This window comes from Scophthalmus maximus, chromosome 13 (genome assembly GCF_022379125.1).
Source record: "Scophthalmus maximus strain ysfricsl-2021 chromosome 13, ASM2237912v1, whole genome shotgun sequence".
Lineage (NCBI taxonomy): Eukaryota > Metazoa > Chordata > Actinopteri > Pleuronectiformes > Scophthalmidae > Scophthalmus > Scophthalmus maximus.
The window spans coordinates 21,068,281-21,091,262 of NC_061527.1; the positions used below are offsets into that span (position 1 = coordinate 21,068,281).

Here is a 22,982-nt window from a genome sequence, read left to right on the forward strand (position 1 = left end):
GTGTTCTATTGAGAGCAGTGCTGGTTGAGGTCTCACAGCAGCAGGAAGGAAGGACCTGCAATACTGCTCCTTCCATGGGGTGGGAGTCATTGTCCACCACTGATGATAGCTTTGCTACCATCCTCCTCTCTCCCACCACCTGCACTGTGTCCAAGGGGCAAACCCAGGACAGAGCTGGCCTTCCATATCAGTCTGTCGAGTCTCTTCCTGTTAGCTGTTGAGATGCTGCTGCTCCAGCAGACCACTCCAGGTCACCACAGTGTTTAAGAATCTAGGTTATCTAGGCTGTGATGAAGAAAAGGAACAAAACATTTTTGGTTGAAATAAAAAGTGCAATAAAAGGGCAGACATAATGAAGACAAACTGATGCTGACATTACACATCTTCTTATTCTCATTCTCAGAAGAAATATGAAGGTTTCCCCTAAATATAAATGAATAGACCATGTACCATGGAGTCCAAGCTCCGACTATTGTGTTCACACACAGTCTTTTTTACTTTTCTGCATTGACTGCAGAGGCCTGGACTTCCTTAGAGTGCCCAGAGGTGAAGTCATTAGTGTGACAGATATGAATTTCAGATGTGATATTTTTTGGGGGTAGACAAGATATTATTAACATGTTTGATTGCTTAAGAATACTTTTTTTTCTCTGAAACTACTGTAATTCAGAGAGGGGTCCCTGTATAGCCTGTGATGTATGAAATGTATCATTGTAACTATATGGTTAATAAATAGAATACCTCAATTAGAGTATTTCTGTTGAATATTTTTGTTGTTAAGGATTTTGTTCACCCTCTTCGCTCCAGTTTCAGTTGTGCTGTTGCCTCCTGTAACCTTTGGTTTAAAAGAAAAAAAAGAGTTTTTGTCCCCCCCCCCCCTAATAATTCCTTTCCTGAGCTACCTCTTGCTGTTTTTCATGAATCAGAGGCTGTACACCCGCTGTCTCAGTTGTGAGGGGGGCGAATAAAGCACCTTAAACTATTTGAGATGTTTTTCTAATAGGCCACATGGGGCTTTGCAGAAGTTGGGGGTTTTGAGAAAGCTCTGCCAGATCAAGTAGAAATATAATGGTCTTTATTGGGAATTACTCAGCCAACACAATTTCTTTGTATGTTTTTTTCTGCACTATGAATGAAAATCTTATGACTACAAGCCACACATACACATTTTGTGTGGTGAAGGATTAAACAACTTTATTTGGATGTAACATTCCCATATTGTGGGGCAGATACTGAACTCTACAAGTGACAAATCCACATTGTTTTAATATACTGTCGTCATAGAAATGTAACAAAAGGGATATAAAAGACATTACATTTGAGGTTGAAGGTTCATTGTTGCGTTAACAAATCGAGGTTCTTACTCGACTTTTCTCTGCAGCTCTCCACCTCATGGCTCACCCGACTCCATCTGGGGATGAAGCCCAAAAGAATATTGGTGTGTGAACATCTCATCTTAACGATGTGTTACATTTACTACAACAATCAGTTCCAGATTGTTAGGTCAACGGATTTTGAATTCAAAAAACAACAAAAGACCACTGGTAGCTGATCAATAATTAATAAGATCCATAAACAGTGGCATCTGTGCATCTTCTTCGTTTGCCGAAGTAGCTGAGTCATAATCAGTGGCATTTTGTATCCTGATCATGGGATTTTCTTGAGGGTGCAATCGCCCTCCTGCTCAAGGACCAATTGAAAATTGGATTAAATCTCTAGTGCGATACATTTCGTGTCTATCAGCAGTGGCCCTGCAAACTATGGTGAAATGAAAAAAAAGGGAGGATGCTATTGAGCATCACTGTTAGATGGAGGAAACGACTGTGACTCGGCAGCAGAAAAACAACAACCACTCTCTTATCCCGTCGACCAATAAATTCATAGACAAATTTCTTTCGACAACATTATTTCTCAGCAGTAAACCGCTGCCTCTGCGGCCTTGTGCTGTGTGCATCCACCGGTAACAACCAGGTGAGGAATGGCCCTGAGAATGTAGCCTCACCAGAGAAAGTATTCACTGCACACGCCTATGTTGTCATCCAGAGAAACCTGCAGGGGTCGTGTCTAACATGTGTACACTGCTCTCTCACACAGATTCACAACTAATTCGGTGCATGGGCTTGATTCCTATACCCTCTGAAATGGATTGCAGTGGTGGAGAGCTGCCATGGGGCCCATCCTATGGCGGATCTCTGCAGAAGTCTGCAAAAACACAGAGACGACATCATGCTGAAATGAATAATGATAAATAGGGTTAGAAAACAGATTTTTTAAAAATTATATATAGATATTTTCCTCTAGGTGTGATCGTGGCTCATTATTATTTTAGTCCAAGACTACCACGTCTCACGACATGAATTGCCTTTTTTTAAATTTAATTTAATTTTTTTTGAATTATTGATCTTACACGATCGCGATCAGCAGATTAACGTTAACGAATAGTCCAGAAGTCACACACAGGCGTCCGTCACCGCTGGAGATGGCGAAGAAGTTGCCTGTAATCGGACTCTCTCGACGTGACGTCGGGCGACATGATTGGTGGGCGGCTCTGGTATATATCCGTCAGCCTCTCAATCCCACCTTCTCGCCAGTGGAATTTAATCTCAGCTCCTGCACCTTCAGGGCAGACGAGAACGCGAAAAGAAGTAAGTACCCGCACGGCTCGTCTTCCCCGCCGCGCGGATCGCCACCGAGTCTGGCCCGTTTCACAGCGCGCCGTGTGCGTGTCGCGGCCGCGTGTCGGAGCGTTACTTGTCGGCGGCGGGGCGGGGGGAGGCTGGGGGAGGCTGGGGAGCGAGGCGGCGGCGTGTCGGCGAGCCGTGAGCGCTGCGGTGTGTTCTGGCCTGACGCCGTGTCATCTTTCTCCCCCTGCTCAGCTGTATATGCCTACGTGGACTTAGCGAGCTAGCCGGAGCTAGCCGGAGCGAACCTAGCTAACGCTAGCCTCGCTAGCTACGGCTCCGGTTCGACTTGTACTTTTGTCTCCCCCCCCCCCCCACACACACACACACACACACACGAGCCTGTTAGTATCGGCTAGTATGCGGAGAATTTGTCAGAGTTCTAATTCTTTTTTTTCTTCTTCTTCCAACCCCACCGTTAGCCCAGTGCCATTAGCTCGGCTAAGAGGTGTAGCCGAAAGTTGTGTGTGCGCGGGTGCGTTTGAGTGAGCGAAGCTAACCCCCGTTAGCCGAGGAGCTACGTGTCACAGTCGCACACACACACACACACCGCAGGCAAAGTTTGTAGCAAGTTTTGCTAACTAGAGGCTTTGGTGCTGGTGATCCAGGCTGCAGTGGGTTGTTTTTTTGTTTTGTTTTTTTTGTCAATCGAAGCCCCCCCACTCACACGTAGATTGAGAGAAGAATTTGGCCACAATTTTTAAAAAAAAATATTTTTTTTTTACACGTACGGTGGCTCTTGCGTTAGCCGACATGACGGCAGGCTAGCACGAGCGGGGACGTGTCGTCGGCGACCGTCAGCTGGTTAACCGGACATCGTGTCAGCGAGCAGCACCCGCGCCGACCCAGCTCCTTAACTCCCTTAATCTGGGATTTGGTCGTAGCCCCACGTCGGGCTCCGCCAGCGTTGACGGATAACTTCGAGCTAGCTCGGCCAGCCAGTCGGCGTGTGACATGTTAGCATCTCACTGACACCGACTGATCGCCGAAGGCTTTCCATAGTGTGACGCTGTTTCATTTCTCTTGGATCCAATGTCGATGGATGGCTGTGGTTGTTTTGGGGGGGTCAGCACTCCCGATCAGTTCTGATCTGCACCCGTCACACAGTAGGTGACGCCAAAACAATTTGGCATCAGTGTGCTGTCGTCGACACGTTTCATTTTGAAAGCCCTGGATTTACTTCTTGATCAACTGGCTGCTGCTACTGGGGTAGAAACAGATCACCTGTCACCAGCTGCTAATGTTGTTAAAGGAAATGCACACACCACATGAGTAAATGTCAGAAGCAGGATACTGATTGACTATGCAAAAAGGAGGCCTAGGAGATTATATGCCCTGTACTATAATGTATATTGGGGATTTATGAAAAACTTTTACGGGTGACTGTGCAGACCTTAGGTGGAATCTTTGACCCACGCGAACGCTCAGAATTGGGAGGACATCGTGGATGCCCGTGGACGACCTAATGAAATGAATCCAGATTAAAATCCGGTCTGGCTCCGAATTTCATACCGCGTCGAATTACACAGGCTTTCATAATCACACACTTTGGAGAAAAGACACAAAAAAAGAAGAAGAACATTCAGTGTAACAGCCCATTAAACTGGTCCGGTCGGAGCTGTGTCATTAAGGTTTGTCGTTTTTGTGTGTGTGTGTGTGTGAGACACAAGGCGGTGCCTAATTATAGGAGCCAGATGTTTGTCAAGGAGAACAAGGCTTCGGTCGCACTTAAACACGACTGGGGTTCAGTAATGTGCTTCTTGGCATCAACTTTACCCGAACACCTAATTTCCCAGATGGTTCTCGGCTGTCTGAGAGGTGGCAGGACTTTGGCCCCATTATACCCATCGATCTCGCTATAGGACCATGACTATCACAAATATACAAGTTAGGCCTCAACAATGGCCCCTTGTGCTTTAACAGTCAGAGTGAAGTTTGACTCGGTGTTTTCTAGCCGGATGTGTCCTTTTCTGATTTGATGACTAAGGGAGGTTTTGTTTTTATGAAGGAATCCGCTTTTTGCACGTCATTACCCTTTATTATCCTTTTATAAAAAGGGAAATTGCTTGACTGGGATTGTACAGAAAACATAATTTCAAAATCAAGACATTTTTGAGAATACAGTATTCTTTTGTGCACATGTAACCGTGTACGATCTACAAAGTTTTTGAAGTGTCTTTAGATAGTCATGTCTGTTTTATTTTTCTTTGAAACTAATTTTGAAAATGATTTATTTTTCTTCAGGCAAAAGCTGGCAGGCTGACGGGAACTTGCATCTTTACAGGACGGATTATCTGGTAACTGACCATTCAGCTGGTAAGTTTTTACTTCTACTGTAAAGATTGGCTCAAATGAAATCTTTTTAATAAATTGAGATCTGCCCACCTCAACCAAGTCTTCTCAGTGATGTTTAGCATTAGTCAGTCCTGTATGTAGCAGTCCTTGTGACTTCACTTTTTAGTAGAGATTAATAGGAAAAAAAACGATAGCCAGTTTATCAGCCCGTATCCATCCCCCACCCACCCATGAAAGAAAATTCAAAATGGTTCATCATGAATTGTCTTTGACAATATTGTTAACTGGATAAGTGTCAAAATTAACATCTAATACAAGGTAATAAATACGTAAGTGTGGATTAATCGATTAGTAATCAGCTACTAAATGAATCGCCATCTATTTTGATAATTGGTTCAAGTAGTTTTTGTGGGGGGAGAAGTTCAAATTCTATGATTTCAGCTTCTTAAATGTGAATATTTTCTGGTTTCTTTGTTCCTGTATGACATAGACTAAATATATTTGGTGTGTGAGACAAAGCAAAACCTCAACTTGGAGTTTTGGGACACACGATCTACATATTTTACCATGTTATGACATTTTATGGACCAAACAATTAATCGATTAATAGAAAAAAATATTGGCAGATTTATGATGAATGATGAAATAATAACTAAATCTGGATCACTGAACATGAAATTCCAGGTGCCACTTGTTAAGTAAGGAACAAGAAAAATTGACAGTTATTTTAAATACCCAAAGATATGTTGAATGAAACAAAATGAATATAGCTTTTAGCTATATTTTTTATAGCAATTGGCAATATTTTTTAATGAATGAAATTCCACACATTTCAGATAAAGTTAAGTTTCCTAAAAGTTGCATCTAAGCTATGAAATTATTCCTCTTCAAATTAGAAATTACTTCATATAAAGACATTACCTCTGCTTTGTGAATGGATCCTTTGTGCAAAACGGCACCCCATGTGACTGGTGGAGGCAAGGCAGCCATTGGCCAATGTTCCAGGGACGCCGACAGTTAATAAATGTCCTGTTGGTGCCAATTAATAGGACAAAATTTACCCTTCAATCATTTTTATTTTTGGTCCACAGACCTCCAACCAAGCTGAGAAACATTTCTTTGGCACGATGATTAAAAAAAGAAGAAAGAAAGACGAACCTCACCGTGTACCAAGGGTTTTCTAGCCATCAAACTTTTATTTCATTTAATATTTACCCTTTTCTCTTCATTAGGTTAATAATTTCCTAGTGAGCTACATAAGCTTAATGGTCTTTGAGACCATTTTAGATTTTCATAGGATTGCACTCCCCCCACTCTGTAAGTGTATTTATCCAGGCTAATGCAGGCGGTGGAAAAGGTCAGTGTTTTAAGCCTTCAGTGTTCAGTCTCTTAATACACCTGGTCTGTTCCGCAGGCAAAAAACCCAACTCTAAATAATCCTCGTTCATCACGCTGAGAAACTGTATTACACCGATTCTATGGCTAAAATTCACTAATTAAAATGCGCACTGTAACCCGTTGAATAATTTTAATAAAGCAAACGTACAACCCCATGTAAAAATCCATACAAATATACAGCACATTGCTTACACTTTGATCTGTTGTTTGTTAATATGGATGTTCATGCCATTGTTGAAATGAAGACTATTTGCAGTCTTGAATTGGCGACACGGTCTGCAAACGGTGACGAGAAGCATCAGAGGGGCAATGCGTACACTGCACTCGTGCTGTATACTCTCCCCCTCTCTCAGACAAAATGACGGTCTGTCACAGTCAGACTGACCACCAGCAGCACTGGGAGAAATCCTGCCCGTGTTGGTGGCCTGTTTGAGTTTTTACCGTTCTGCGCAGGCAGGTAGGATTCAGCACAAACTCTGTAGACACTGCCTTCACACTGCTGCTGCGCGCAAGTGCGACAAGCACACGGCAGACCTCCGCTTAACACTGGCCCTGTTCTGTAAGAGTGGGCTGTGTTGTCCCGCGTGCCCATCCCCCACCCCTCCCCAAGTAATATTCCCACCAAGTTTGGTGAAAATATGTCCCATGTGTTTTTGACTTATTTTGTACACGCACACACGCACTGATGAAAACAATACCCAGCTCCTGTGTAATGAGCACTGGCAAGACCAGCTGTAAGTTTATGAAACCTGACAAGAGGCCACTGAAAGTGTTTCCTGAGATGTGTGTGTGGGGGGGGCCTGAAAAACTCACAACCACCATCCTGAAGCTTTTTTTCATGAATTTCTTTCAATTGCTTGTTCAATGGAAGACTCCAAACTTCAGCTCACTTTCTGTGCCATCTGGGAGTTGTCTCTCCATGCTTTGAGATAAACCCAGGCATGCCTCGGGGCAAAACCCACCCTAAAAAGATTCACATCCACCTTCTCTTGTTGGCCAGAATGTTGTTTTTTTTTCTTTCTTTTTCTGCCAGCCTGGTAACAGAGCGGTGATTCCTGATGGTGAAGTGGAATGCAGCTTTAGTTGGAGCACTCGTTTGTTTATATCCCCCTTTGCACAGAGAAAATATTGTTAATCAAAATAGCTCTAGGATCTCCTTCAAATAAATGTCACAGGAGAGAGGATTGGCGTCGACGTGTCTTTCCTGGAAATAATTATTTGGTTCAAATATCCCACATGGGTCATTTGAGTTTTCTGTAAGTGGATTTCCTTTTTTTTTTTCTTTTTTTTTTTTTTTTGCTTTAATCCTATCCAGCGTGCACGTACAGAGGGGACAGTGGAGTACAATCCTCTTAACCTTGGAACCTTCTCACCTGGCTACAAATCGTAGAAAAGTACTCAACAAAAAGGGATAAACAGGAGTAAAACCGTTCTTTTGGTTGTGGTCTTCTTTTCAGAAAGACAACATGCACTGTAGCTGTTGCTCGCACCATTATTTTTTTTCGTGGTGCTAAGACCGGATCTCTTTACTCACCACTGACAGTCACGGCATACGTTAACACATGACTGACATGGTAATGTGAACCAGTGTGATTACTCTGAGGGTTTCACTGTTATCTAATCTGCTTTTATCACAAGATGCAAATTGTCTCACAAAGTCCACTTATGATAAGCTTGTTGACCATGTACATGGGCCACTTCAGAAGACAATTCTCTTTTTTAAACCACTCAAACGTGGGCCTCCTTTATCTAGTTTTGGCTGTCATGACAGAGGCCCTGTTCATACCTGGTCTGTCTCTGGTGATTCGATCACCAGTTAAGTACACATGTGAAAACACTCAATGTCACATCTGTGGTCTGATCACCAAGACCACATTTGGTGGTGGTCTGGGCTGAATTGCCTACTCAACTGACGTCTGCTGGCCCGTCACAGGACCATGATGAATCAAAAGTATTTTATATACTTCTCAGCATTTCCCCAGAAATTGCTTTAATTTGTGGCCATTGTTGAACTGCACTCACTGCATTGATTTGCTCAGCCACTCCTCGCCCTCCTCCCACTTGCAAACAGCAATGATGTAGTCTTTGTGCCTTTGTGTATACACAGTTGGGAAGAAAGTGAGTGCGCAAATTTTTTTTTTTTTGACCAGGGGAGATTAGGCTGAAATATGAACAAACTGCCTACAACACACAGTTCCACTCAGTCCACCAGGTGGCGATAATGCAGAAGACATATTCAACAACAATGACATAATAAATCGAGCAACACTATGAAAGTAAAATGGAGATTCAAAATTGTGCAGCTGTTTGACTAGAAAAAAGACGACCATTAGTAACTTAAGTGTATTCAAAACACCCCAAATGTCAGACTTAAAGTACAGCAACAGATTTTATGAACCGTGCGGGGGTTTCGGGGGGAAAAAAGGAGACTTATTATGTGCTTATGATACTGGCTGTACTGATACATAGAAAAATAACTGGCTAAATCCAAGAAGTGATTAAATTTTATTTTGTAAAGCACCAAATCATAACATACATAACAACATACTGATGTTGGTGTAGCTCAGATTTTTCATAACATAATACGAATACAAGTTTGTATGAACCATTTGGCATGTATTAGGCATTATGATGTTGCTGTATTGCTTAGACTGACACTAAACATTCATAACCCCATGACATTTCTTTTATATATTGATAAAAGTCTGTGCTAAGAATGAAAAGAATTGTACTTTGGCAACAAGGAGGGCCTGATATCGTGTAGATGATTTTTAAATTTTAAACTTTTTCCATTAATTCTCTATAGTATTGCATATTTAAACTAATGCAGAAACAATCAAAGGCAAAATTTCTAATAATTTATGGCTCATGTGACGTGACCCAGACTGAACTGTTCATGAACCTCATCATTTGTATCATGAAGCTGATTGAGAAGTATTTTTCTGGGCCTTTTTAATCGATATGCTCTGTTGACTTACTTGAAAACAATCTCTCCTTTCAGTGACACACTCGGACTCCGTGCTAACGTGGGATTTTGACCATGAGTTCAGTCGCCGTACTTACGCAGGAAAGCTTCAATGAGCACCGCAGCGGGCTCTTGCCAGAGCAGAGTGGTGGTGCTGCTGGTGGTGGTGTAGTTGGTGAGTGTTTGGATTTCTTACCGCTCCACTTGATTTGTAAAAGGAAAACGCAAGTCGGAAGTGGATTCATTCCTGTTTTTTTTTCTTCTTCCTTTTGTTTGTCTGTCTGTGTTCAGCTGCTGCTGCTGCAGTGCCCACTGCTGGAGAGGAGGAGGATGCCCTTCCTACCTACAAGGACGCCTTCCCACCTCTGCCCGAGAAGGCGGCCTCACCTGAGGGGACCCAAGAAACTGCCAACGCCTGGACATCCAAGATTCGTCCTCTCAAGTCTTCTGTCATCACCCAGGTATGAAAGGTTAAAATCACATTAACAAAAAGGTTGCTGGTCATTGTGTAAACTGAGGCCTGTACTACGGAGCAAGGTTACTGGCTTATCAGGAGTAACTTGGTGACGTCGGGGATAACTCCCCAGTTAAACCCGTTTTTCTGTGTAAACACAAGGCTCTGTGATTACATGTATAAGCGCACTCCGCGGGTGCGGGAGTTTAGAGACCATCAGAATCCACCGGGACATGATGTTCTTTATGAAACATATATTCATTATCTTTGACAAATTGCAGTTCCATGCCAATCACTGGAGTGAAGCCCACACTTGTGTCTGGCTTTTTTATAATTCAAGTTTCCCAATTGTTTTCACATACTGTAGCCTACGTGTCCTTACGTCAATCTTATTAGCTATTAATTGAGATCCTAGAGTAAATATGACTTTCTCATGAATTTACTGGGTTAACGATCACACATTTGTGTCACATTTCACCATTAAAGTTTATTTAAACTCTTCTAATCTCCTGCAGAATCAACGTTCACTCTTCTTCTGATAAGAACACAACACAGGTTTGCGCTGCTGAATGCGCCCCCCCTTTAAGCACGCACTCTCACACTCCCACGTGCTCCGGTTAAGTTTACACCGACTCAACAGAGCGACATTGCAACCACCTAACCCCCAGTTAAATCAGAGGGTTGAACTTCATAGTACAGGCCCCAGGGTGTTATGTTTTACTGTTTGTGTTCGGTGTTTTCATTTGTTGTCTCTTTTTCCCTAATCGGGACGAGTAACGAAAGCACGAGTTGGCATGTTATACACTTATGTAGAATGCAGACGGTTGGCCTCATTGTGAGAACATAATGGCCATTTTCTTGAGTAGTAATTGTATTTGTTGAGCCTCGGTTCAGTGTTCTAATATTCTTAGTCGTCAATCTACAATTGATCAGTTTCAGCTCTTCAACCTTCAATCTGTTGTCGGGAGAAAAAGAGCACAGACACGACTAATAACATTAACAGTGGATCAGTAAAATGAAGTGTCCCAGTAAGCCTTGTCACTGAGCATAGTACCAGGCCCCGGATCTGTGTTAATGTAATTACAGTGACGCCTTTATTCTATGACACGTCTACTACCTGGACTTCATCCAGGGCAACGAAATGTGTAGCAGACTAATACTGTGACACGCTACTGGTCACTTTGTACTGTGCTGCAGTGGTTCCAAACTTCAGGTTTTACAAGATAAATCAGACGATTTAAGGTTGGTCTTTTATGTGACATTTGTCTTTTTAATCTTGGATATGCTTACTTTTCTAAATGCCTGCATTTGCTATTTTAGGCTTGGATTTTCTATTCATGAGGAAAGTTGAGATCTATAAATTGTTGTCTGTGAGACAACTTAAATAAAATATAGTATGGACAGCACACTGTTTTTACTTTTCATACTTTAAAACATATTTGCCTCCTAGTATCTTCGGCCAGTGTACCCTTTGGTTTACTATTATAGAACCAATTCACACATGCCTATACTGTACATGAAGACAAATCCCTTCCTTTAAGTGGCTCCGAGTTGGTTGCAGTTTTATAACAACATTTTCACACATCAATTTAAAACTAAACTGTTTTTTTCTACTTGAATTAGGTTTTCCATGTGCCGCTAGAGGAGCGCAAGTACAAGGACATTAACCAGTTTGGGGAAGGAGACCAAGCAAAGGTCTGTGTGGACATCATGCACAAGACTGGAGCCCACCTGGAACTCTCCTTGGCAAAAGATCAGGGTCTCTCCATCATGGTTTCTGGAAAGCTGGATGCCGTGATGAAGGCCCGCAAGGAGATTGTGTCCCGACTGCAGACTCAGGTCAAGAGATGTGTATTTGTTAATAAAAATACATAATAAGTATTTCAAGTGAAAAGACAACTTTGTGCTAACTGTATACATTACAACCTCAACAGGCTTCAGCTACTGTCGCCATCCCCAAGGAGCACCATCGCTTTGTCATCGGTAAAAATGGGGAGAAGCTTCAGGAGCTCGAACTCAAGACCGCCACCAAAATCCAGATCCCACGACCCGACGACCCCAGCAACCAGATCAAGATCTCTGGCACCAAGGAGGGCCTGGAGAAGGCCAAGCATGAGATCCTGTTGATCTCTGCCGAGCAGGTAACATGGCTTCTCAAACATGAATTTTTTTAAATTTTATCTACTCTATATATTAAGTCTGATTTCAGACTAAATATATATATATATACCCCTCTACTCTTTAGGACAAGCGGGCTGTGGAGAGGGTGAACATTGACAAGGCATACCACCCTTTCATCACCGGTGCCTACAATAAGCTGGTAGGCGAGATGATGCAGGAGACCAGCGCCCGCATCAATGTTCCCCCTCCAAGTGTGAACAAGACGGAGATTGTCATCACTGGGGAAAAGGAGCAGGTGGCCCTTGCTGTGGCTATGATCAAAAAGATTTATGAAGAGAAGGTGCGCTCACATTTTGGGAAAGATTGTTGTTGTTTGAGATCACGTGGTGAAAACCTCACACTCAATTTCTAGGGTTTAATGTTGCCTTCTTTAAGTCCCCGGTCGAATATTCTTTTTCTATTGCAGAAGAAGAGCACCACCACTATTGCCGTGGAGGTGAAGAAGTCTCAGCATAAGTATGTGATTGGCCCCAAGGGAAACACCCTCCAGGAGATCCTGGAAAAAACTGGTGTGTCCGTTGAAATCCCACCATCCGACAGCAGCTCAGAAACTGTCATCCTTCGTGGCGAGCCGGACCGTCTTGGTCAGGCTCTCACTGAAGTTTATGCCAAGGTAAAACAATACCTTTTAAGGACCACAAACATGGATACTTGTTCAAAAAAAAGTACCTAAAGGCAAATATTTCCTTTTGCAGGCAAACAGCTACAATGTTTCCTCGGTCTCAGCTCCTTCTTGGCTTCATCGTTTCATTATTGGCAAGAAGGGGCAGAACTTGGCCAAGATTACCCAACAAATGCCCAAGGTCTGTTGAATGATTGAGCCTTTAATTACAGGGCTTTAAAAACTGCTTTCGACTTCAGTTTAACCTCTTTTCCTTTTTCTTTTTTAACCTCTCCTGCGTTTTGCGTACAGGTGCACATTGAGTTCACCGAGGGAGAGGACAGGATCACCCTGGAGGGTCCCACCAAAGACGTGCAGATGGTGCAGAGCCAGATTGAAGCCATTGTATTAGATTTGGTGAGTATTACCCCCTAGGTCATGGACTGAGACTGCAAACCGAATTTGCCAGTCAAAAGGGCTTTTCTAATGTCAAGGTTATGTACTTTACTGTACTAAAAGGAGGATTCAAAGTGATATTTTGATGTTGTTGTCTTAACAGGTAAGCCGTATGGACTATACAGAGATCAGCGTGGATCCCAAATTCCACAGGCACCTCATTGGCAAGGGAGGTGTTAACAGTAAGTACATAGTTGCTGTCAATCAGCTGTTGTACTAACTTGTGGACAGTGCAACAAAAACTGTCGACATTCTACCTAACCACCTGTTTACTGCCTTTTTCTGTAGTCAACCGCATAAAAGAGCTGCACAAGGTGACTGTCCGCATTCCCCCCGACAACGAGAAAAGCAACCTGATCCGTATCGAGGGGGATCCCCAGGGTGTACAGGAGGCCAAGAAGGAGCTGCTCGAGCTTGCGTCACGCATGGTTAGTACAAGCGTCGGTCAACGTGCAGATAGTCGGATCCATGGGAGGCGTCTCTAAACGCGCTGCTGTCTCTTGCAGGAGAACGAGCGTACAAAGGACCTGATCATTGAACAGCGTTTTCACAGAGCCATCATCGGCCAAAAGGGGGAGAGGATAAAAGAAGTGCGCGACAAATTCCCAGATGTGAGTCGGATTCTTCTGATATTGGCGTATGGTGTTGATTTGTCTGCGTTGAATCTGTTAAATGTACTTTAATAACTCTGAACTCTTGTGTTCCAGGTCATCATCAATTTCCCCGACCCAGCACAGAAAAGCGACATCGTTCAACTTAGGGGCCCACGAAACGAGGTGGAAAAATGCTCAAAGTTCATGCAGAAGATAGTGGCTGAAATGGTAATTAGTATTCTTTTTTGTCTCTCTCCGTTTTGAAATATTTGAAAGCACTTTAATCGTAGTGGAGTGTTGACCATCATTTGTTCTTTCTGTCAGGTGGAGAACAGCTTCTCTGTCTCAGTCCCCATCTTCAAGCAGTTCCACAGAAACATAATTGGAAAAGGAGGATCAAACATCAAGAAGGTACTTTGTCTTTAAAACAGAATATGTGCAGCTGAGCCTGTCAGTCTGTCTGTCAGTCTGTTTTTTATGTTTTTTGACGACGACCTCCTCTTCCTTTCCAGATTCGTGAGGAAACCAACACCAAAATTGACCTGCCTGCTGAGAATAGCAACTCTGAGATGATCGTCATCACTGGGAAGAAGGCAAACTGTGAGGCCGCGCGGATTCGCATCCTGGCAATTCAGAAGGAGCTGGTGAGCAAAACAAACACAGCGCTTAGTCTCTCTCGCTTTGGCTGATCAGTCCGAATCCAGAACAAATTTTGTTAAATTCGATCTCGTTGTGTTCAGGCTAACATCACCGAGATGGAGGTCTCCATTCCCTCCAAGCTGCACAACTCCTTGATCGGGTCGAAGGGCCGCTTGGTGCGCTCGATCATGGAGGAGTGTGGCGGCGTACACATCCACTTCCCCACCGAGGGCTCAGGGATCGATAAGGTCACCATCCGAGGCCCTGTGGAGGAGGTGGAGAAGGCCAAGCAGCAACTGCTTGGCTTGGCAGAGGAGAAGGTTTGTGTGAATGTTTAATAAAAAAGCTGAACCCGTGTTGACCTTGCTAAACTGGCACTCAATAGATGGAGGCATACAGGGAGGGAGGGAGGGGGGGCAGTACCAGGCTCGTCGTACATTACCTCATACTGAGAACTTCTTTCTGGGTCCTTTCAGTTGTCAGAACAAAAATACAGTTTGTACACAGCTAGTGCCAGATAATAGGGCTGACAATGTATTTCAACTGCTGTAGTTTTTCTGACTGAAGATTGTGAGGTGTGAGTGTGAGGCTGACTTTCAGTTTGTAAATATTGTTCTTCAGCAAACAAAGAGCCACACTGCTGAGCTCCGCGCAAAGCCAGAGTACCACAAGTTCCTCATCGGGAAAGGTGGCGGAAACATTCGCAAGGTTCGTGACAGCACTGGGGCCAGGATCATCTTCCCCACCGCCGATGACAAAGACCAGGAGCTCATCACGGTGGTGGGCACTGAAGAAGCGGTGCGGGAGGCCCAGAAGGAGCTGGAGGAACTCATCAAGAGTTTGGTAAGGCTCCGAGTTAGTTCTGAACATACCAGCATGAGCTACGCCGAGGCTTTGGTACTCTAAAAAATATATTTTACAGGACAATGTCGTCGAGGACACTATGAGCGTTGACCCAAAGCACCATCGCTACTTTGTGTCTCGCCGTGGCCAAGTCCTCCGCGACCTTGCAGAGGAGTACGGTGGTGTGATGGTGAGCTTCCCTCGCACGGGTACCTCGAGCGAAAAGGTCACCCTCAAAGGAGCCAAAGAATGTGTGGAGGCAGCCAAGAAGCGCATGCAGGAGATTGTTGAGGACTTGGTTAGTATATATATGCAGTTGTGTTTTGCTTTTTCATTTATTTATTTTTTTGTTCTCCTTCTGTTTGGCCCTTTAACTGATTTTCCTTCCGTTTGAAACTTTTTCTTTTCCAGGACGCTCAAGTGACCATTGAGTGTGTGATTCCTCAGAGGTTCCACCGCTCCATCATGGGTCCCAAGGGTTCACGGATCCAGCAGATCACCAGAGATCACAATGTACAGATTAAGTTCCCGGAGCGTGAGGACCCACAAGGTAAAAGCAAAAAAAAAAAAGTCTTTTGTCTGGAGTCCGTGAGTGTAAAAAAAATGCAATAAAAAATTCTCATCAAACATTGTGGGCTTCACTTTTTTTAGCAGCACCTCCTGCAGAGGCTCCTATTCAGGAGAACGGAGAAGCAAACGGCGAAGTGAAGGAACCCGTCGATCCGAACGCGCCCAAAAAGTGTGACATCATTGTGATCTCTGGCCGCAAAGAGCGGTGCGAGGCTGCCGTGGAAGCACTGAAGGTCCGCGCTCACGACTTGAACTTTGCTAAAATTCCTCAATAATTTACCGCTTTTGCTTACCAAACTGTCTTCTACCAACAGGCCTTGGTCCCGGTCACCATTGAGGTGGAAGTGCCTTTTGAGCTTCATCGCTACATCATTGGACAGAAAGGAAGTGGAATCCGTAAGATGATGGATGAATTTGAGGTGGGTTTCAGAGCTCGTGTCCACACGTGGATGGACAACATTATTCGTTTTTGGTTTGTTTGTGCTTGTATTTCTGGCTGAATTTCACCATCTTCCTTTCAGGTTAATATTCAAGTGCCTGCTCCTGAGCAGCAGTCTGATAAAATCGCCATCACTGGCTTGGCCAATCACCTTGACCGCGCCAAAGAGGGCCTCTTGGACCGCGTCAAAGAGCTGCAGGCCGAGCAGGAGGATCGGGTTAGTGACGCGTGACGTACGGGTTTTCTTTAGCGTCGATGATTCACATGCTCACATTGAGTAGTTATCACCCAAGATTGTATTAAGGGTACCCTTATGATAACACTTGACGGGGAAAGGGCTTGATTATTAACTCTTCCCACGTGAGGCGACCACCGGTTACTGCAGATATGGAAAAGTCACGGTCAAGCTTGCTGGAAATCTGATACAGAGCACCTCAAATCCCTCTGCAGGCACTCAGGAGCTTCAAGCTGACCATCACTGTGGACCCCAAGTATCACCCCAAAATCATCGGCCGCAAGGGAGCCATCATTACAACCATCCGAACTGAGCATGATGTGAACATCCAGTTCCCAGAGAAGAATGATGAAAACCAGGTACTGTGTCTTTTCGGTGTTCTCAGAGACACTTCTGAAAAATCTGAATGCAAGAATACATCAGCCCAGCAGGTGGTGCTAAATAACCACTTCCCACACGTCAAGACTACACTGGAATACTGATTCCCTTTAGAAATATTTTCGAAGCTGGGTTGTCTTCATCAGTACTTTGACTTGATGGTAGAATAAGTTGGCTGCTGTTTCTCCACAGGACCAGATTACTATTACAGGGTACGAGCACAAAGCCATAGCTGCACGAGACGCCATCAAGGCGCTCGTGGACGAGCTGGAAGAGATGATCTCCGAGGACATCACCCTGGACAGCAGGGTTCACGCCCGCATCATCGGAGCCCGCGGCAAAGGCATCCGCAAGATCATGGATGAGTTTAAGGTGAATTTAAAAGCCTGATCCTGTCGTCTCCCAAGTTACCACCAATGGCTTGTAGGCACATTCTTATCTGGGATCTCATACCTAAGAGCAGCATTGACATGAGAAAATATCCAGTGTGACTTAGTTTGGTGCTCATCTCCTTTTTGAAATTTTATTTTCTAGGTTGACCTCAGGTTTCCCCAGAGTGGAGCTGCAGACCCGAACCTTGTGACAGTCACAGGTCGCCCTGAGCTTGTGGATGAAGCCATCGATCATCTCCTTAACCTGGAAGAGGAATATGTAAGCTTTCCTGAGCGCGCCCACCGTTTGTTTTTTCTCTCCATAACAATAAAAAAAAAAAGGAGTTACAAAGTTTAAGTTGTAATTAGGGCTGGGCAATGGCCTATAAATATACATAGTGTGTGGCAAATTTGAGATCCCACCATGATCTTCTATTACCACTTTCCAAACTTGTGGCGGCTTTACAAAATTTAACATCTCATGTACAACAAGCCTCAATGCATCGAATGTATTCGAGATACCGCCCACCCCTAGTTGTAATACATAAAAACAGAACAAACAAGTACAGATGCGTATTGCTTTACGGCAGAATAATCAGATCAGTATCACATTATAACGTAAAAATCTATTATTATAACTTGAAACTGAGCGGACTGAGAACGGATAGTCCTACATTAAGGATTTGGCTCAATTACATGATCTGATAAAGTTCTACTTCATGCTTGGGTTGCGGCATGGCGAAATTCTGCCATAATTACGCACGGTGAATGATGTTGTGATAAGCTTACACATAAAAGGATTTCGAACATAAGCGGTTGTTCCTCCAGCCCAGAAATTCTGGTCGTTTGAATGGAAATGGTGGTGCAGCTCATTGTGCACTGAACTCTGATTGGGAGGAGGCTGCGCTTGTGTTTTAAGGTTTTGTTTGTTGCTATTGATCCGGAAAGTCTGAATCTGTGAACATGTTTCCAACTTCACCGCAGTAATGTGCCGCAGTAGCCCGTGCACTTTATTTAAATTCTTCTTTGTGTAAACTTATCACAATATCATCCACCATGTGCAATAACAGTAGAATCTCGCCACGCCTCAACCCGAGTATGAAGTCGAAATTTTATCAAATCATGTATATGAGCCATGTCCTATTCCTCAATTCAGGACTTTCTGTTCTCTGTCCACGCTCATGAATGTTTCATGTTATAAGTTTTCCCACTAAAATAATAACGTGAAAGTTTCACCGTTTTTATTTTTCTGTTGTGGCAGCAATAGGCCTCCTTACACCAGTAAGTATAAATGGGGGAAAATTAAATATGTAACAGTAATTGTTCTAAAATAGAAAGAAGAAATAAGGTAAGAAAACTCAGGGTTAAAAAAATTGGGGTCAAGAATTTAAAGCAGCTTTATAACATGTTATTATGAACTGGGGTAGCATTTTCAGCACGCATGATCTCCTCATGAGCTCCAACTGCACACTTGGTTTGGTCTTTTGAGACAGATGAACAGAGTTTTGTCCGAGGCTCTTACGTAGCGAGTTTGGATAACATAAGAAATCCCTGTAATATTTGCCGTTTTCTGACTCTCACTTTGTCGGGCTCCTTTGTCAGTTGGCAGATGTTGTGGAGAATGAGTCAAAGATGGCCTACATGAGGCCTCACGGGGGCAGCGCTGCTGCCAACGATGAACAACGTGGCCCATCAAAAGGCTTTGTGGTGAGGGAGGCTCCCTGGACCACTGGAAATGAGAAGGTGAGCGTTTTCCCCACAAGTGTCATTCTGTAAACCACACACACTCTTCCTCCTCCTTAATCCCAGTTTTTTTTCCTTCCCCTTCCTACTTTAAGGCTCCCGATATGACCAGCTCTGAAGATTTCCCGAGCTTTGGAGCCCCAGTGGCTGCCAAGACCTCTCCCTGGGGACCCAAACGCTTCTAAGCCGCGCTGCTACAAATGGGCCTGACCTTAACCGGACACAATCTTCCCCGTCATTGTCCCACCCCAGCCCCGCCCCCTTGCCCTGGACTGACTGCTGACCCTGAAAGTCTTCAGTTCTGAGAACGTCATCCTTCTCTGTGTACTTTTCCTGGTCTGCCTGTGCAGATTCATCACTCTAAAAGTGCTTTCAGGTACTGTAATCGACTTGTGAGCTTTGTATCTGCATTTAAAAAAAAATAAATCGCTTAAAAGAAAAAAAACAATGTGACAGATGTTGCGGTTTAGTGTACACAGTTTGTAAAAGACGGTCATTCAAATGTTGGTTGGACCTGACATTTCATTGTGGTTTGAACTGTTATACCAAATTCAATGGTGGCCAGACATCACTTTATTTTGTTGAGCTGCCCTTATCTTAGTTGCCTTCGCAGGGTGGGGAAAAGGGATTGAATAACTGCTGGTGACACGGATGTCTGTCCCACAAGGGGCCGGATGATTCAGTAACTGATCTACCTACCCCCCCCACCCCCTGCTTTACTCATGTAGCTGAGTGAAACGTTAGCCCTCGAGCACACTGTAGTGGTTGTCCTCTGTCACGTCTCTCCATCTGCTTCTAACTGTGCTTCTGTGAATATGGTCAAGTAGTGGCACGTACCTTGTAGCCTTACGAATTGATGAACTTTATTATGGGGGTGGGAGGGGGAGGGGGAGCGGTTTCAGCCACTGCAGCACGGCGCCTACTCAAACTGCCAGATGCGTGGAGGTCACACCAGAACTTAACTTCTTTACAACACTAGGTCTAGAGCTCCGACGCATCGAACCGCACACGTTACTGTTGAAAGAACTCTTTTTTGACATTCAAAAGTAAATCAAACTACAAAAGAAAAAAATGACTGTTTGTGAGTAAAACAGCAGACCATCATGTGCCAACTCTCTGTTTAATCATGTCCTGTGTTACTCATCCTCTGTATTGGGTCAGTGTCCAGTCCTTTTGTCTTCCAGTTGCTATGCAGATTGCTCTGTTCAATAGCAATGGCCCTTTTTTATCAGCCTTACAACTAGAAGGATACAAACCAGGTGGAGGTGATGCCGAGGTGGATTTTAAAACGGACAACTGCATGGCTGAGTTCACAGTTCCTCTTAAAAGTTCTCGGAACGACTCACCCATCCCAGTTTTGGTAACTAGATACATTTTGCCTGAGGAGTGCAGATGTAGGCCGCTAGCTGCTAATTCAACATCTGGCATCAGTCCACCTTGGTTTATATCATCCTAGTATTGAATGAAAGATTATGCAAATACCATTGAAATGAACGGTTATGGATGACACTGGAAAAGAAATTGTCCAAAAAGTCAATAAAAATTGAAAACCTTTTCTTGTGTGTCCCTGTGTCATTTGAAGAAAACAAAGTTACTCATTTAGTTGTGGATCGTAACTCGCGCTCGGACGACAGTGGCACATTTTTTTTAAAAAGCCAACCGAAAAAACTGATGCACCAGTGGTGCCATCATGTTTGGACAAGGGCAGTGGATCATTACTAAGCATCACTGAAGGTGTGTTCACACCGAGGGAGTCTTGTCGGGCAAGTAGCAGTAACTTGAGTTTGGTTGCAGGAACATGCAGATAAGTTTTGCGCAACACTTAGGAGTGGTTGTAAGCAATGCTATTTGAGTGCTGAATGACTTGTCTGTCACCCAAACCAATGACACTCAATTGTATACTTGCACATTTGCACTAAGTTCAATGTTTGCACTATATTCATATCTTCTCAGTGCCAAAATGCAAAAAAACGGACTGTTAATTTGTTCTTCTGTACATATTTAGATCTTTAGTTTTTAGTATATATCTTTTAATTAGGTAATTCTATTTGTGTGAATTACTTGCAAGATAAGAATATCATTGCCCAGTGCAAAGTTATGTTTTACTCTGTACATGACCAAAAACTTCTTGAATCTTAAAGTGTGTCTGTGATAAAAAAGGGGAAACGCGTGGTGAAAAAGATGTTGCCTGTGTTTGTAATTGTCCATATTTTCCTTTTTTCCATTTGATAAAATATGTGTGGATCATTGTTCTAATAAAAGAGATAGTATCTAGATTATTACTATTTATTGCCAGTCTCCTCGTGTTGTTCCGAGCGGCAGTGACAGAAAAAGAAACTGAAATGAATATGTCGGGAATCAAATCAACTTTATTGAATTCAAATGAAGCACTTATATTAATGCGTCTATGTATTTATTTAGCGTGATAATCTCTCTCCCTTTTACAACAGAAGTTCTAATAAACAGAGTGGATACATTTTGAAAAGTCTGGAACAGCAACACAATTCCACTCATTCATAAATATCTGCTGCGCTTTATTATTTATCACGTTACTCTAAACTCCTTTTGCCCCCCACGGGATCCTGTTGAATGACGTCTCTGGTTTTCCAGTGATCTGATTGGTCAGCAGTGGGGCTGTTGACAGGCTTTGATCTCTTATGCTGAATGGGTTACCATGGTGATTTATCCCCAGTAAGAAGAGAACCAGCTTCCTAGGACGGAAAACCCAGAGATAGAGCTTAAGTTACCTTGATAACCACAAACCTGCTTCGTAGTACAGATCACTCCCATTCAGGACTCATTTACGGTTGATCTATTCATTTTTGAAATTTACATTATTGTTTATTTATTACTTTTAGAGTTGTAAGCTGTTGATTGATCTCTGCTCGTTGTATGTTGTTGTGATGTATGTGTACAATGCACACTGATGCTTTTGTACACAAATGAAGTTCCTATCAGATAAATCAAGTTATCATTCGTGTCTTTTGATTTGATGTGTGAAGTTTCAGCTCACCATTTAGATAGAACTGATACATCTCAATTAAGACCCTACACAGCACCAACACATCAAAACAATGATACATTAAGTGCATTTGCTGTGCTTATCTGTTTAAGGTGTGACTGCCCAGCAGTGTCACTCTGCCGTGTGTTTCCTCTGCAACACCAAGGAAATCATAAACACAATGACTGTACATGTCCACTATGTCCAAATATGACGGTCGTGATATTTCATGCTAACGCCACGAGCTACATATCCCAGGAAAGGCCAGACTCCACAGACTCCAACGATGTGATTATCACTCTGCGATGAACCGTCATCGAAAAAAGCAGCCGAAGAAGAGCAAACAGTGACATACATAAATAATGTCTTACCTTTGATGTTTTGTCCTGATAGCTCGTGTTCTGATCCCCAAATCCGCTTGCGCTAGCTAGCACAGAGGCCACTCGTCACATGTTTAATGGCCTGTTCCAGCACTGTTTGCTTCCAGGCTGGCGCTTTTACGGTGAAAAAGATTCCCCACAGTGTGTTTCGCCTCATCACATTTGGCGAATGGTGTTGTTGACAGGGATTTGGAGGCTGGCGCTCCCCCTGGCTCTGACTGTTCAATAGACGTGTCAATCATCCAGGTTGACCAATGGGCTGCTGAGCTACAGCGCTTTGAAGTTTACTTCACTGGCAGCTCTGACGTCATTCGCCGCGCTGCAAAGATCATTTTTAGAGACAGATGAGCATTCTTACAACAGTTGTATTAGATGTAATGTGGAGAAACCTCACATGGGACAGATGCGCCAATTTGGAGAGTCCATCTGACCATGTCCTTACTGAAGACTGTAACTCTGCTCTGCTTCACTTTATCAGCATGACACAGATTTGGCACAGATAATGTTGAGATGTTATTCGAATTATATTTGAATTTATATTTTTTCGAACATGAAACCTTTCATTTATGTGTCCCATCTTCCTTTAATCTGACCCAGTAACATGTATAGTTAATGTTTTGCTGAAATGTTACACAGAGTAGCTGTTGCAAAAATTAAAAATAATCATGATAAAGGAAAAAGAAAAAGTGTGCCACTTTCTTGTGCAAGTGCTCTTAGTTTGGTTAGTGATGACACCTACTGGTTGAGCTTGTGCACTGC

General features: G+C 43.4%; 1 protein-coding gene and 1 long non-coding RNA gene across 4 annotated transcripts; one reads left to right on the plus strand and one right to left on the minus strand.

Moving 5' to 3' along the window:
• Nucleotides 1-58: 58 nt before the first annotated feature.
• On the minus strand, nucleotides 59-22,369 carry LOC118317796. 2 transcript variants are annotated; one of them, XR_004795524.2, is made up of 4 exons: nucleotides 22,215-22,369; nucleotides 2,003-2,202; nucleotides 1,317-1,411; nucleotides 59-285 (listed from the first exon to the last, which is right to left on the minus strand). It is a non-coding gene; the product is annotated as an uncharacterized LOC118317796 (long non-coding RNA). The 2 variants fall into 2 exon arrangements; XR_004795523.2 differs by having other exon boundaries at nucleotides 742-1,411.
• hdlbpa (high density lipoprotein binding protein a) lies at nucleotides 2,496-20,397 on the plus strand. 2 transcript variants are annotated; one of them, XM_035646770.2, is made up of 28 exons: nucleotides 2,496-2,645; nucleotides 4,926-4,997; nucleotides 9,376-9,514; nucleotides 9,631-9,800; nucleotides 11,417-11,632; nucleotides 11,728-11,934; nucleotides 12,039-12,254; nucleotides 12,381-12,587; nucleotides 12,670-12,777; nucleotides 12,888-12,992; nucleotides 13,135-13,213; nucleotides 13,320-13,459; nucleotides 13,538-13,642; nucleotides 13,739-13,852; nucleotides 13,949-14,035; nucleotides 14,137-14,268; nucleotides 14,365-14,583; nucleotides 14,885-15,106; nucleotides 15,186-15,404; nucleotides 15,518-15,656; nucleotides 15,758-15,909; nucleotides 15,991-16,095; nucleotides 16,198-16,332; nucleotides 16,566-16,709; nucleotides 16,921-17,100; nucleotides 17,263-17,379; nucleotides 18,702-18,842; nucleotides 18,938-20,397. In XM_035646770.2, exons 3-28 carry the CDS (start codon nucleotides 9,415-9,417, stop codon nucleotides 19,025-19,027), a joined length of 3,849 nt encoding a protein of 1,282 aa, XP_035502663.2. In that variant the 5' UTR covers nucleotides 2,496-2,645; nucleotides 4,926-4,997; nucleotides 9,376-9,414; the 3' UTR covers nucleotides 19,028-20,397. The 2 variants fall into 2 exon arrangements, with proteins under 2 accessions (XP_035502663.2, XP_035502664.2); XM_035646771.2 differs by having other exon boundaries at nucleotides 15,761-15,909.
• Nucleotides 22,370-22,982: the final 613 nt, after the last annotated feature.